The sequence below is a fragment of the Grosmannia clavigera genome (assembly GCF_000143105.1).
Source record: "Grosmannia clavigera kw1407 unplaced genomic scaffold GCSC_173, whole genome shotgun sequence".
Lineage (NCBI taxonomy): Eukaryota > Fungi > Ascomycota > Sordariomycetes > Ophiostomatales > Ophiostomataceae > Leptographium > Leptographium clavigerum.
Genome location: NW_014040765.1, coordinates 1,830,229 through 1,843,846, shown reverse-complemented (window position 1 = coordinate 1,843,846; position 13,618 = coordinate 1,830,229). Strand labels below are relative to the sequence as shown.

General features: G+C 55.1%; 4 protein-coding genes across 4 annotated transcripts; 3 read left to right on the top strand and 1 right to left on the bottom strand.

The window, feature by feature from the left end:
- Positions 1–111: 111 nt before the first annotated feature.
- On the top strand, positions 112–1,292 carry CMQ_7258 (beta-ig-h3 fasciclin; the record flags this gene model as incomplete). Its single annotated transcript, XM_014314263.1, has 2 exons — positions 112–1,119; positions 1,179–1,292. The coding sequence occupies 2 exons, from the start codon at positions 112–114 to the stop codon at positions 1,290–1,292; spliced, it is 1,122 nt and encodes a 373-aa protein (XP_014169738.1).
- A 2,603-nt stretch (positions 1,293–3,895) lies between these two features.
- On the top strand, positions 3,896–5,477 carry CMQ_7626 (uncharacterized protein; the record flags this gene model as incomplete). The annotated part of the gene is made up of 7 exons (XM_014314631.1): positions 3,896–4,093; positions 4,152–4,279; positions 4,341–4,382; positions 4,437–4,503; positions 4,555–4,595; positions 4,836–5,112; positions 5,241–5,477. 7 exons carry the CDS (start codon positions 3,896–3,898, stop codon positions 5,475–5,477), a joined length of 990 nt encoding a protein of 329 aa, XP_014170106.1.
- Positions 5,478–5,723: 246 nt separating this feature from the next.
- Positions 5,724–9,340, top strand: CMQ_7067 (kinase activator protein; the record flags this gene model as incomplete). Its single annotated transcript, XM_014314072.1, has 3 exons — positions 5,724–7,478; positions 7,850–7,948; positions 8,243–9,340. 3 exons carry the CDS (start codon positions 5,724–5,726, stop codon positions 9,338–9,340), a joined length of 2,952 nt encoding a protein of 983 aa, XP_014169547.1.
- Positions 9,341–9,979: 639 nt separating this feature from the next.
- Positions 9,980–12,560, bottom strand: CMQ_7298 (protein phosphatase regulatory subunit; the record flags this gene model as incomplete). The annotated part of the gene is made up of 2 exons (XM_014314303.1): positions 9,980–10,393; positions 10,536–12,560. The coding sequence occupies 2 exons, from the start codon at positions 12,558–12,560 to the stop codon at positions 9,980–9,982; spliced, it is 2,439 nt and encodes an 812-aa protein (XP_014169778.1).
- Between the last annotated feature and the right edge of the window lie 1,058 nt (positions 12,561–13,618).

Here is a 13,618-nt window from a genome sequence, read left to right as displayed (position 1 = left end):
TATCTTCCTGTTAAATACCACAGTCGCTGCATCGTATCTTCCACTCAGCACAACACCAAGAAGTCCTTCTGCCATGTGCTGTTTTCTGCTCCTACACACACTTTGTTCACCATGCGCTACCAGCCGTTCTTTTCTGCCGTTCTTGTGAGCGGCCTCACGTCAGCCACTACAACTTCTCTCCCGTCTCTGTACGATGCTCTCGTGGCAGCCGGTGCTTCCAACTTTGCCGCTCGCATCCAGGCAAGTCCCAATGCGTCAGAGCTGTATAGCTCTGGTGCTATCAAGACTGTGTTCGCTCCGTCCGACCAGGCCATTGGCTCCTCGAGCTTGGCCCGGCGGGCTGACGTTAGTGAAGGAACGCTGGTGTACCAGAGCTGTCTGGTAGAAACGTATCTACAGCAAAAGACCTTGGGCGCCCAGGGTGGTGAAGTGTTGGCCATGGGATACAAATCGTCTGGTTTGGTAGACACGTCGCAAAAAATAGTAGCAGATACGCGACCTGTTAATACCACCGTGTCCAAGCGGCAAGTCTTGGGAGTCCGAGGGCCGTACCGACGCTCTGCCAATGCCACATCGCTGCTGAGAATTGAGTCTGGTCTGGGGACTGTGTCCAATGTCATTCGGGGAGACATTGCCTTTGACGGCGGGCTTATACAAGTCACCGATAGGTACGATTCCATTGTTGAAAACAAGGAATTCAAAAAAGAATACAATGCCGAGGAAGCTCACTCACATTGTTTCAGCTATTTCACTCTCCCCGAGTCGCTTTCGTCCACGGCTGCTCAGACGGGCCAAACAACATTCAATAGCCTTTCCAACAAGACCAATATCACAAGAAGTCTCGAGCAGACGCAGTCCATCACTGTGTTTCTGCCCTCCAATGAGGCCTTTGCCTTGGCTGGAAACAGAACTACGAGCACGTCCACTCTGATCTCAAATCATGCTGTCAGCGGCTTTGTCGGCTACCTTCCAGACCTCACCGACGGGCTGGTTCTGACAACGAAGACTGGCGACACCCTGACCATCAGTATCCGCAACGGCATATGGTACATTAACAACGGAGCAATCACGCAGGCAAACCTCGTATTGCAAAATGGGGTGGCTCACGTCGTTGACCAGGTACATTCCCCAATCCCTCCCACTTACTTTACTGATGGCCTGTCTAACTGTTCCAATAGGTTCTCGTGCCGACCCCTGCCAAAGCTGTAACCTCATTTGGACATCCGTCCGTCAATCTCGGGCTGTCTGCCCTCCTGTGTGTTCCTCTGATTTTACTAAGCCTGCTGTTCTAGACTTCTCCTAGAACGGGTGACGTGTAAAAGGGTGGGTTCAGCCTTTGGGGTGACGGGAGCGAGTTGCGGGATATGATTGGTAGTCTAATAGTCGTGGGGAAATGAGGGATCGTTGTAACTGCTCTTGTTTGTGCATATACGAGTCTTATGACATTCAGGCCAGCTGAATTGTATTGGTGTAATATGACTCGTCACTTGCTTTCACGAAAATTAGAGGAGTGAGTGTGTGATCAGGCTTCCGGCACAATATGATGTCGGGCGTTATTATATTTCAGCCGCATTGCAACGACGGCCTGTGGCAGTGAGACATGGCAACTCTCCACACGGCTGCGGCGAATCAGGTCTTGTAGGCTCTAATTGTGTAAACAGCTCGGTACTGCGTCGCATATGCCAAGCAAACCTTTCTTCAAAGAGGGAAAGTCTGGTTATACACGTCTTGGCAGGCCGGTTTTACCTTCTATTCTTGCAAGACTCGGAGCTGCAGTGCATGGCCTAGAAATCGGGCGTAAAAATTAGTTGACGAGCATTTCCTATTTTGTCTAGCTGTGCCACGCTTTACTTCCCGGTGTATGCATCTGTTACAAGCCAGCTAAGGGGTTCTCTCTTACGACGTTGCTCCTCGAGATGACGTGTGCCGTTATGGTGGGCTTGACTTGTAGGGGGATCTTTGGAGCTTCTGCTTTGACGTAGTAATCTTCAAAAATAGATAAAATAGAAAAACAAAAACCCGACAGCTCTGTCCGCAGCGGAGTCTTGTATCTAGGTACAATCTATCGTATTAAGGGTGCCTAGAAGTGATGTGTATAGCTATTTTACTTCCGAACTACGACGTGCATGAAATCCCCTACTAAATAGCGCTATACGCCACACAGTACGGAGACAGACGCAAGGCAATCTTCACACCCCACCCGGTAAAGTCGGGGAAGGCTGCTGGAGGCTCAGGCCCTAAGCAAAAAGCACGGTGATTTGCACCGGGCAATTATGGGGCCAAATCATTGTTTTCGAGACCCACGAGGCTCCCTTCCAAAGACAGCATGGCAGGTCGACGAAAATCATTAGCTTGCAGCATATGTTTGTATTTTGTGTTTTAGGGTACGAATCATAGCATAAAACCGTTCATGCCCCATCTTGTGCAGTAGTGTACTCAGTTGCCGCCGAGTTTCAAGTGCTGGGGTTGCGTCTTTCTTCATACCCTCCTTTAGATTCGCCAGTAGCTGTCGTGCAATGGTCTCGCCAGTATTGGTCATGACTGCGATTATGTCGGTCATAACAGACGCTATGGCCATTTGATCACTTAGCCGAAAGGTTGGAGCCAAAAGCAGGCTAGGTAGGCTTTCCCATACTGGGCGGGTGACGCGGCCAAGAACCTTCTCGCGCTTCCAACACCTCTCAGTTTACCGTTTTTGCGCGCATGCAGTTTCCCTAATCAATTTGCACATAACGACACATTGTCGAGTTGATGATGTTCCGCCATCGTAATCTAAAGGGAAGGCTACGGTAAAAAACGAATCACTTGCATGGACAATAGGGCATTGTTCCCTCCTCTAGTTCCTGATTAAAATAATGTCCATGCTATCAAGAAGTGTATGTTATCAAAGGTTGTCTGTGTAGGCTTCCCAACAAGCGATGTGAAGTAGCCATCAAAGAAAGTAGCAGGTTGCCTAGACGGTGCGACATTAGTATCGTGGCAGTATCGTGGCGGGGTGTCACTGGCTTTAGGGTATTGACATCTATGCTGTAAACGGACATGTTTCTCCAGGGGGTTAGATAAGGCGGGCTGGTCAATTGCCATATTAGGCATCTGGATAAAACTTTGATCAGGCATACCCTCCACAATTATCTGCCATCCCCGCCTGTACCTTGCGGTCGTCTCGTGCTTACGAATGTTAGCTGCAAGAAGGCTCGCGATTAGGTCTATATAGACATGTTCATCAAAGCTCTTCTCTCGAAAGAAAGTGGCTTCAAACACGCACTCATCATCTTTAGCTACTGCGTACGGAGTACTCTACGAATTTCACATGGAAGCAAATATGCTATCCTTGTACTCGTACGTAAAAGTGTGGATTTCCTGCCAGCCAGATAAGACACAGCCTAGGCCCAGGGCACAAGACAGGGCTGGTAAATAGCCTACGGTTACATTTAGCTGGCCCTTGCCTCTGGTAAGATACTTTCGGGGTAGAGCCGGTATTCCTGTGAATATACGGAGTACCGCTGTGCTAATCTTCTTGAAGGCACTCGGGAATAGACGCCACAGATGGTTAGCTCTATCCCTCACTACTATGTAGCACTTACTCTGTAGCGCGGAAAACGGATGAAAGCCGCTGACTTTGCGCTAGCCAGATGCATCCTAGTGTTTGAATGGTTGTGCAAACTACTACGTCGTATTTACAAGAATGCTTCGGCTATTGTCCAGAGTCGTATGGATGGAGGAATGCATGCCGTATCTTCCGCGTACAAGTAACCGAGAGTTTCGTATCTGTCCCACTTCCCCTCCTCGTACGGAGTACGTTAGGTCGCTATTTCGTAGTAAAATCGCTCTTCGTCGTGGTGTTATATCTTTAATCTGGTCAGGCGATTACTCTTCGCCTTCCACCATTGCCAGTATGACCGAGATGGAGGAGAATGTTAATTCAGCTGCTGAGACATCGGCCGCATTTTCGGCAGCAGCCCTAGCGGCAGTAGAGCCGGCTGCCTCTTCGCCTGCTCCTCCGGCCGCATCTCCGGCTGCTATTTCGCTTACTCCAGATCCGCCGACCCAACTCCAACTCCCACACACCTGGACGGGTCTAGAAACTCTAGAGGTACTACTTTTCTAGATAGATTTAGAAATGAGATTGGATACGATTTGACGCTCTCTAGGACGATGGTGACTCCGCGCTAGGTGAAGATATCGCCAGCTCCACGGCATCCATCACGTCAAGCATCCTGAAGTTTCGCGTACTCAATGGGCGTACGTACCACCACGAGCTTGGCGAGAATCATTACTGGTATGCCGACTGCAAAAAGACTTGATGATCATTGCTAGCACTTGGCTAACGGAAGCTCAAGGGCCCCCAACGATGACCGCCAGAATAACACGCTCGATATTGGGTAAGGCTTGGTTACCTGCTAATCATAAGATTTGAGTTTCTAACTTACCACTAGGCATCACACCTACACGCTGCTTATGGGTGGCAAACTCTTTCTCGCGCCCTTACCAGAGCATATTGATGTAGGTAATTGCAGGTTTCTAATAGAGCATCACTAACAAAGTGTTGTACAGAAAGCCGTTGATATTGGTACAGGATCGGGAATTTGGGCTATGTATGTAACCTCCCCATTTAGCACCGCATTTTATCACGAGGTCTCTTTATCACAAACGACAAACGAAGGCTAAGTAGAGACAGCGATTTCGCAGATGAACGCCCTGACACAGAGGTCGTGGGTACTGATATTTCCCCTACGCAGTCGACTTGGGTGCCTCCAAATGCATATTTGTAATCAACTCTCTCTTTGTCCTGCTGCTTCTAAACTTTTTCTTCGTTCTTACTAATGACCGGTTAGCGAAATCGAAGACTTTAATGAGCCATGGACGTTCGGCGACAACTCGGTCGACTACGTACACCTTAGATGGCTGGTTGGCTGTGTACAGGACTGGACGCAACTGTTCAAGAATGCATACAGGATTCTTAAGCCTGGTGGCTATATTGAATCCCTTGAGGTGGACGGCAGCCTCGACTCAGACGACGGCACCGTGACAAAGAAGACGGCGTTGTCCCAGTGGGGACAAATCTTTCAAGAAGGGGCACGAAAGCTTGGCTCGCTCGCTTCATTCAACCCTGTTATGGAAGGTTTACAGCGCCAAGCTCTCAAAGATGCAGGGTTTATCAACATTACGGAAACGCCATACAAGGCACGCTAACAGCCTTTATCGCCTTGCTGCCACATCTCGCTAACATGGAAATCTAGGTCCCGTTTTCTGAATGGTCGGAAGACCCGGTCCTGCACGAAGTCGGTCAGTTCACTCGTGCCGCCATTTTCAATGACATTGAGGGACTCGTCAGCGTGATGGCTACCCAGCTCGGCTGGACTCCAGAGGAGATTACCGTCTATGCTGCCCATCTGCGCCGGGAAATGCGGGGCCTTAATGTGCATGCGTATATGCACGGCTGTGTAGCTTATGCGCAGAAACCACTGGATGCGTAGTTGGCATGTACTTTCATGGATGTTTGTGTGGGAGACGATGCAAGAATATGGAAGATATCTTTGAGATTGTGCCTGTACACACCTCGTAGAAGGCAGCAGCTCAATTCGATCCATACTGGATCGGCAACACTTCCACGTGACTGCAACTGTTGGCACGTGCGTTTCAAAAAGGCCATAGCTCGTCATTGCAGCTCTTCCGCGTCCATCTCGCGGCTCGACTGCAGCGTTTCCGTCCCATCCGCAGCAATGCCTCGATCTCGGAGCAGCACGGCCACGATGACGTCGTCGTCACATGCCACCTCGCGGCCCAGCTCTCTGTCGCAGGCAGAGGCCAGGTCGCGCAACAACGGCCACGATAGCGACGAAACCCATCCTGACGACAGCCACGACAGCCACGACAGCCTCGACAACGACGATGGCGACGACGGCAGTGCGATATCGGTACCGGTAGAGACGCTGGTGGAGCACCTGCTGGCGGCACGACGGGCGCTCGGGACGATCAGCCAGGTGCTGCGCGGCAACGAGCTGGCGACACAGGCACACCAGCTGCACGCAGAAACAGTAGTGCTAGCAGCACAGACGGCATTTCTGCGACAGGGAATCCGCGACCAGGTGGACGTGCTCGTGCGAATGCGCAGCGGCATGGGGCGGGCATACGAGGTTGGGCGGCGGGAGTTCCGGCGGCTGATCCGGACGCTGGACGCGGCCAACGGACAGCTCGAGCACACAATGGCCATCTTGCGGGCGACAACGGTAGCGGCCATCTTTCGGCCGGAAGGCGAGGATCCGCGGAACCTGCTCGACTTTGTGGACGAGTCGGGCGTGGCGGCGCTGCAGAACGCGATCAAGGAGAGCATCGCCGAGCTGCAGGCTGCCCAGACGTCGTTTGATGGCGACCTCCTCCGGTTCGACACGGATCTGCGAACGCTCAACAAGACCATGGCGGCCGCCCCTACGACGCCTCCACCACTGCCACTGCTGGTCACAGCCGAGGACACAGATGGGCAGCAGGGGTCAGGGCCGACGATGCCGCATCTGCTGGCGTCGCTGACGACACGGTCACACGCCATGGCCGAGAACCTGTCGTCGCTGACGCGGCATTTTGACATGTGTGTGAAGGCAGTGCAGACGACCGAGGGCAAGTCTGCCCTAGAACGATGGCAAGCAGCGCAGTCGCAGGAGGGGGCAGAGGAGACGGAGGAGGGGGATAGCGGCCACGGCAACCACGACAACCACCCGGTCTCGATCTCGGGGGTGATTGCCGAGCAGGAAGCAGCGTCAGGACAGGGCGGCCTGACAAACCTGGAGCCGATCTCAGCACAGGAGCGGGCCGATATTCTGCAGGTGGTGATGCAGGACGCAGGCGAGGTGGATTATGCGGTGGGCGACACGGCAAATGAGCTGCACGCGGCCGAGGCCGAGTTTGCGGCCGTGCGGGCACACCACGAGCAGACGGCAGCGGCCTTTGCGGCGACGGCAGCGACACTGCGTGTGCTGGACGACGTCGGCGGGCGGCTGCCCAGCTATGCGGCAGCCGAGACGGAGTTCTCGGAACGCTGGGCCCACGAGCAGGCGGCCGTGGCCGACCGGCTCGCCGACATGGACGAGCTGCGGGCCTTTTACGAGGGCTATGCCAATGCGTATGACACGCTCATCCTCGAGGCCGAACGACGACGCAACGTCGAGGCCAAGATCCAGGCTGTCTGGCGCAAGGCCCGCGATGCTGTCGACCGTCTCGTCGTCGCCGATGCCGCCGAGCGCGAATCGTTCCGCCATGACGTCGGCGAGTACCTGCCTACCGATCTCTGGGCCGACATGGACCGCCCGCCGCGCGGCCACGACCTGTTTTCCGCTGCGGCTGCTGCTGCAGCTGCTGCTGCTGCTGTTGCTGCCACGACAACCGCGGCTGTCGGTAGCAACAAGACAATGGACGGCACAGACGAGTCCGGTCCCGACCCGTCGACCAGCAGCAACGGCCCAGGCGGAAGCAGCACCAGGACAGTGCTCGGACGCTAGATGCCGTCGCCGTCCCCTCGGCTCTGCCCTCTTCTCCTCTTTCTTCTCTTGTACGGCGCGTGGGACGGATTCGGCATGGCATGGAAACAGGCGTTTGGCACAGGGTCTCGGATCGATTAAATACAGCATGGCCGAAGACGGCCAGACGACCACAGAGCGGCATGGCATACATAGGCAGTGCGCAGGACATACACGTGCACTATGTGGCTTCAACTAGAAGCAGAAGTCCTGGACGGATTTCAGTGTTTCTGGTGTGTAGCCGTTCAATGCCATCGGCGCTTCTGCCGCTTCTCATTTCAGCTCAGTGATTTCTATGCGATGGCTGCTATTGGCTGGGCCCTTGTCTGCGCCGGCAGGACCGACAAGTCGAAGACTGGCTCTCCGTCATGCTCGTCGTCTCGCAGAGCCAGCACGTGGACTCGAGGGCGGCCGCGATTGGGCTGGAGACTACTAGGGTCGGCAGCCAATGAGCGTATCGGCATTAGCTTCGCCACAGCGCTCTCTTGGCGCCTTTTTCAGTGGGGCTCGCCGCTATCGTCGCTCATCCTTCTTGCCCAAAGCGGCCTGGCTTTTCTGTCGGCATGGCCATCAACATCGAGGCAACGCGATAAAGGCCAAGCCTACACTGCACCTCGCCCAATCAGGCCTCTGGCCAGAGACACGCTCGTGCGCAGGCTGCCGGGGTCCTATCTTGTCCAATCTGACCTACGAAAGCTCGTCTGTCATGGCTGTTTTACGCGCGCGATCAGCTTCCCTTCAGAACTGCTCCATCTGCAGGAAAAGACCTGGACGACATCAGCCCGAACATGAACATGCTCCTGGACACGGTCGGCCTTGGCCATGCTGCCTCGGCCTCTTCCTCGTGCGCGCTTCCTCGCTATGTGCCCCTCGACAGCAAGCCGGCCGGTCGACGGCTCTCGATCGACGACGCCGAAAACAACGACGGCAGCTCGGCCTCGCACGCGGTGCGTCACCGTCACAGCTGCCGTCCTCGCCAGCGGGCTGCTTCTGCTGCTGCTGCTGCTGCCGCCGCTCTCCCATCGGCCAGTAAGGCTCGCCTCATCCCGTCCTCGCGCCGCTTTTGGGCCGACTTCACCCTGGGCTTTGCAGACGGCCTGACCGTTCCTTTTGCCCTGACGGCCGGCTTGTCGTCCCTCGGCCAGACGGACACCGTTCTGTCTGCCGGCCTGGCCGAAATCAGTGCCGGCTGCATCAGCATGGGCATTGGCGGCTATCTGTCCGCGAGACAGACGTCGTCCGAGCCGGAGCCTGTTTTCCCCGACGGTGAGGAGACGGATGAGAAGAGCCCAAGGCGCCGGGAAGACGAGCATCTGGCCACTACCGTGGCCCACCGCTACCTCGAGCCTCTCGGCTTGCCGCTCGAGCTGCAGCAGCTGGTCCTCAACCACATCGCCGACCAGCCGCACGTGACCGACAGGTTGGTCGCAACAGCGCTCGACCAGGACGACGATGAGGACGACGACAACGACAACGACGATGGCGATCTCGTCTGGCCAGTGTCTGCCGGTCTGTCCGTGGCTGGCGGCTATCTGGTCGGCGGCATGCTGCCCCTGGGGCCCTACTTTTTTGTCACCAGCGTCGGCGACGGTCTGCGCTGGAGCTTCGCCGTCTGCATCCTCGCCCTCTTTCTCTTTGGCTTCGTCCGCGACTTCTGCCTCTCGGGCACCGGCGAGACTGCCCGCCAGCCGGCCATCCCATGGCGACGGCTCTGGAAGAGCACCTGCGAGGGCCTGCAGATGGTCGTTCTCGGAGGCATCGCCGCCATTGCCGCCGTATTGTGTGTACGCCTGTTGGAAGACGCCAAGAGCGGCCAGGACAGCAGCTGAACGTGTGGTGGAATCCATCCGCAAGGAAGGCCTGTGATAGTAGCGAATCGACGTCAAATACATTTCCCGCGTGCCCTTCTCAATGGTGAGCAGGCCAAGCCCCAGTGACCCATATGCAATCCTACGTATTGATGCTTCCACTGGTGCCAGCTGTACATGTCATAAATTCTTTGCATGGAAACCAATCACATGAAGTGGCACGGCACGTAATTTAAAAGTTCGCATCATTTCTAAGAATACCATGAGATAATAAAACATTAAATGCCACTGAAACTGATCATTAAGTTTCTTTTTTTGCCTGACCTGCGCGCTCCAAAAACGAACAAATAAAAAAAGCGAAAGTCCCATGCTAAGCCTAACACCATCGCCCGAACCCACCAATAATAACCGAACGTGCCCGTGTCGTGTTTGCCTATCGTATACTGCTTTTGCCAAACTGCACTGGAATAAAAAGACTTGCTGATGCAAAACGCCAGACTTTGTTTCCCTCAAGCAGACGAGAAGAACAGTGAAAAATGCGGGAAATCGAATCCCCCGGGAAAAACCCATGGGGTTGAGAAAAGCCAGTCTACAGCAAGACAGTGTTGTTGGTAGGATGTTGTGGAGAAGTTGTGAATATCATGCAAAGACCGCCGCGCATCAACCCCTAATGGCCGTTGCTGAATGGGCATCCGCGCTGTTGAAGGGGAAGCGGTCCTGCATGTGCTGAAATGCGAGATCTGCCGACGGAGAGTCCAGTGGCGAGCATACGCCGATCATCGAGCCAGGAGAGCCTGCGCTGCTGCTGCTTCTCGAGTTGGGCGCAGAAGCCATCAGCCGTGGCTCCAACTGGTACTGCCTCAAATCGGCCGATGTCGGAGGTGGAGAAAACGGCGTCTGTTGTCCCCGAATCATAAGACCACCCCAGCTCCCAGACATACTATGCCTGAGGGCCGTCGCTGGGTGCCGCTGCAGGCCGCCACCCATCAGGATTGGGCTGCCTTCAGAAGATGACGGCGGCGTCGAGTTGGCCAGGCTGGCAACCTCACCGGCAGCGCCATTAATCTGCCCAACCTGTGAGGGTGCGTCCCTTGCTTGAGAGATTTGATTTGGTACATACTGTAACAAGTAAAATGCTTGGTCAGTTTCTTTTTCCTGTTTTTGTTGCATTGGAGAGTTGAGAACGGTGGTGAGATGTTCCGCTCGAGGTACGTACGAAACAATACTTGCTGACAATCTCGTCATACGACTTGGATGCGATGCTACCCTGACCATGCGCCGCAGCTGCAGCAGCGTTGGGCGCTTGTGTAGTCTTCACGTCGCGGACCGTTGGGCCCGCAGGCACCGGCGTCACAAATCGCTCCTTCGAAGCCACCACTGGCTTTGCAGGAAGCGATGGTGGAGCAGCAGCAGAAAAGTCAAAAGTAGTTTTAGGTACCGAGACTTTCAGCTTGCGATTTGGCTTCATCGTCAGCTCACTGGAGCTGGGCAGCGAGTCCTTGGCTGCCTGCATGACAGCGCTGAGCGAAGCGCTGAAGTCGTAGCGGTTGGCGAAGGCCAGCCCGCTGGGCACTGACAAGTTGCTGCCCAGGTTGTCGCTCGGCACGTCTGACGTCGGCGCTGACGACTTTGGCGACTTCAGTCGCAGAGCAGGGAACGGCTCGCCGAGGTAATCCTGAAGAGAGCGGTCGAACATCAGATTGGCGCCGTCATTGAAGTCGTCCAGACTGGCCGGCATGGAGATGGGACGAGGAGCCGCCACGGAGGAGCTCGCCCGCCGTCTGCTGCGGGGCAGCCCGTTGGATGTCTGGAGTCCGGCCTTGCCATTGACAGGGAGCATCTTCTTCTTGAAGTCGACTTGGAAGTTGCTGCCACCGTTGTTGTCCCAGTACTCCTTGCCGCCGACGGTGTACCTAATACAGAAGAACAGCGTCTTGGACTCGAGGTGTGCCATGTCAGACAGCCTGATCGTGAAGTTGAACCTGTCGTGGCCAATGGTGGACACTCGAGGAACAATCTCGGCCGAATACTCGGCTGCAACCTCGGACGTTGTCTTCCAGTAGTCAAGCGTAAATCGGCAAACAACCTGTTTGGAAAAGGCAAGGTTGGCCACAGCCACAGAGCCGTGAAGGCACTTCTGGTCCGCCGACAACCAAACACGCTCCAGTCGAGCAGGCAACTCCATGCGGACAGCCGTCTCGGCGGGGAACTTGGTCAGCGTCATCTCCCACTCATGCACCGGGCCATGGCGCTGGCCCTGTTGCTTCTGCATCCCGATGCTGCTGTTGAAGGGGTATTCCGACTCGCTGTCGTAGGTGTCGACTGGCGAAGAGCCTGCACTGACAGCAAGCGGCCGATCGACTTGGAGGAAGTGGCGAACATGTTCCAGGTGGGAGTCGAAATGAACAGCCTTGGAGAAAGTCGGAGTCCAAGGCACACTAGAAGGTCTGCGGCCAGTGCTAAAGCGAAGGGCCGGCCGTACCAGCTCGCCCGACTTCTTTCGTACCATTGGCGGCTTGTGCATGTCCAGATCGTTCTCATCATCAGAACCGATCACCGAGCCCCCGGCCGGTGTCACTACCACGTTCGGCTCCGTTGCAGAGCGGACATGAGACACACGCCGGCCGCTGCTGCTGCCGCTGCGCTGAATCAAAGCGCTTCTCCGTGCGAGCTGATCTAGTGAGCTGGTGCTGAAGCTGAATGGCGCCAGGTCCCGGCGAGAGACCTGAGCATCGACACTTGATGTATCGCTGGGTGAGCTCTCACGGCGCTGCTTGGGCAGTTGGCTGATAGCTTCATGCAGTTGCTTCAGCTCATAGGTGTTTTCGATCTGGCGGCCACGCACACCTTCCCTCCGGTCTTCGTCATCGCTGCTGCTGTGTGGTGACTCGGGCGGAGAAAGCACGGCACCGGATGGCATACCCTGGCGCTCCCCCGTCACTGGTGGCGGCGACTGGCAGACACTCCTGCCAATGTAGATGTCATCTTGGCCGTCAGGACGGCATACGGAAACCATGCCCTTCAGATCTTCAGAGGTGTCTCGTGGGGTCGGTTGGGCAGCAGCACCAATGGTAGGAGCCGAAAGTGCCCGTTTGTGCCGTGCTAGATAAGAAGAGGAGCGGGGGAGGCTCGGACGGTTTGTGTGAACGGGTCTGCTGTCATTGAAAGAAGATCGGCGGCTCACTGTCGGTGTCGAGGCAGCGGACGAAGCGGGAGAACGTTGAGGAGGCGTGTAAGGCATTCCCGTATAATGGTTACCAAAAGCACTATTGGCTGGTTTGTGGGGATGATGATGGGGGGGGAAAAAAATTGTGCGAGAAGAATACTGCTGAAAATCGGTGTCGGCAGTATTAGAGAAATGCGAAGGTGTGGTTGGGCGTAAAGAGAAAAAGTCTTTGACTGACGTGTCAGTTTATGATGATTCGAAGTGGGAAGGTGCGATGGAGACGCCGGACAGTCGAGTCGGAAACTCACGGATTGTAGGAATGTGGAGAGAGGGGAGACGACGAATGGTACAGGCAGTTGTTCAGGCAATATTCCAGCAACTGAAGCAATGGTTCTGTGGATCACAATGGGGAAGTCGTATGAGTAAGGGGGCCAGAAGCAGACAAACCCCAGTGCGGTTGTCTGTGACAAGACCGGGTATTTGTCGCCAGCGACTGGTCTTCAAAACCCGTCCCCAAAGGAACGAAGGAGGGCGAAACAGGTAGACCGAGAGGCAGTTGGCCTACAGAAGTTGAGGATTGTGAGAGGAAGAATCCAACGCGTGCGTCTCTTATCTCTGTGACAAGAGCAGGGAAGATGGCGAGTGTATAGGTATAGGAAAGAGAAGAAGATAAAGAAGTTCCGGAGTCCTGTGGCTTGGCTTGGCCCGTTTCGACAACTGCGATGTGGGAGGACGGCGGGATGATAGTATCAACAACAAGGTTATGCTGTGAAGAGATAAAAGAGAAAAGGAAGGGGAAGAAGAAGCGGAGGGGACGAGATGGTTTTCAATGTGCAGACAACTAGGCTGTCGGATGGGGGGACCAGGGAAGGTGGTGTAGTTTTTGGTGTAAAAGACGGAAATGGTGGGTAGGAGGTGTGGATTTAGCGTGACGGAAATCGTGCGCTTACCTCTTTGACTTTTTTTTTTACTTTTTTTTGTCATCGCCGATACCGAGTTGCAGGGGGGTGTAGCCATACGCCCTAGCCGCATTTGGCTCCGTTTCAGCGCAGACAGAAACGGTACGACTGCGAGCGGCCTGTGAAAGATGACTGGAATGTAGGCTCGGAAAGCGGTGAATTTTCTCGTTCCCA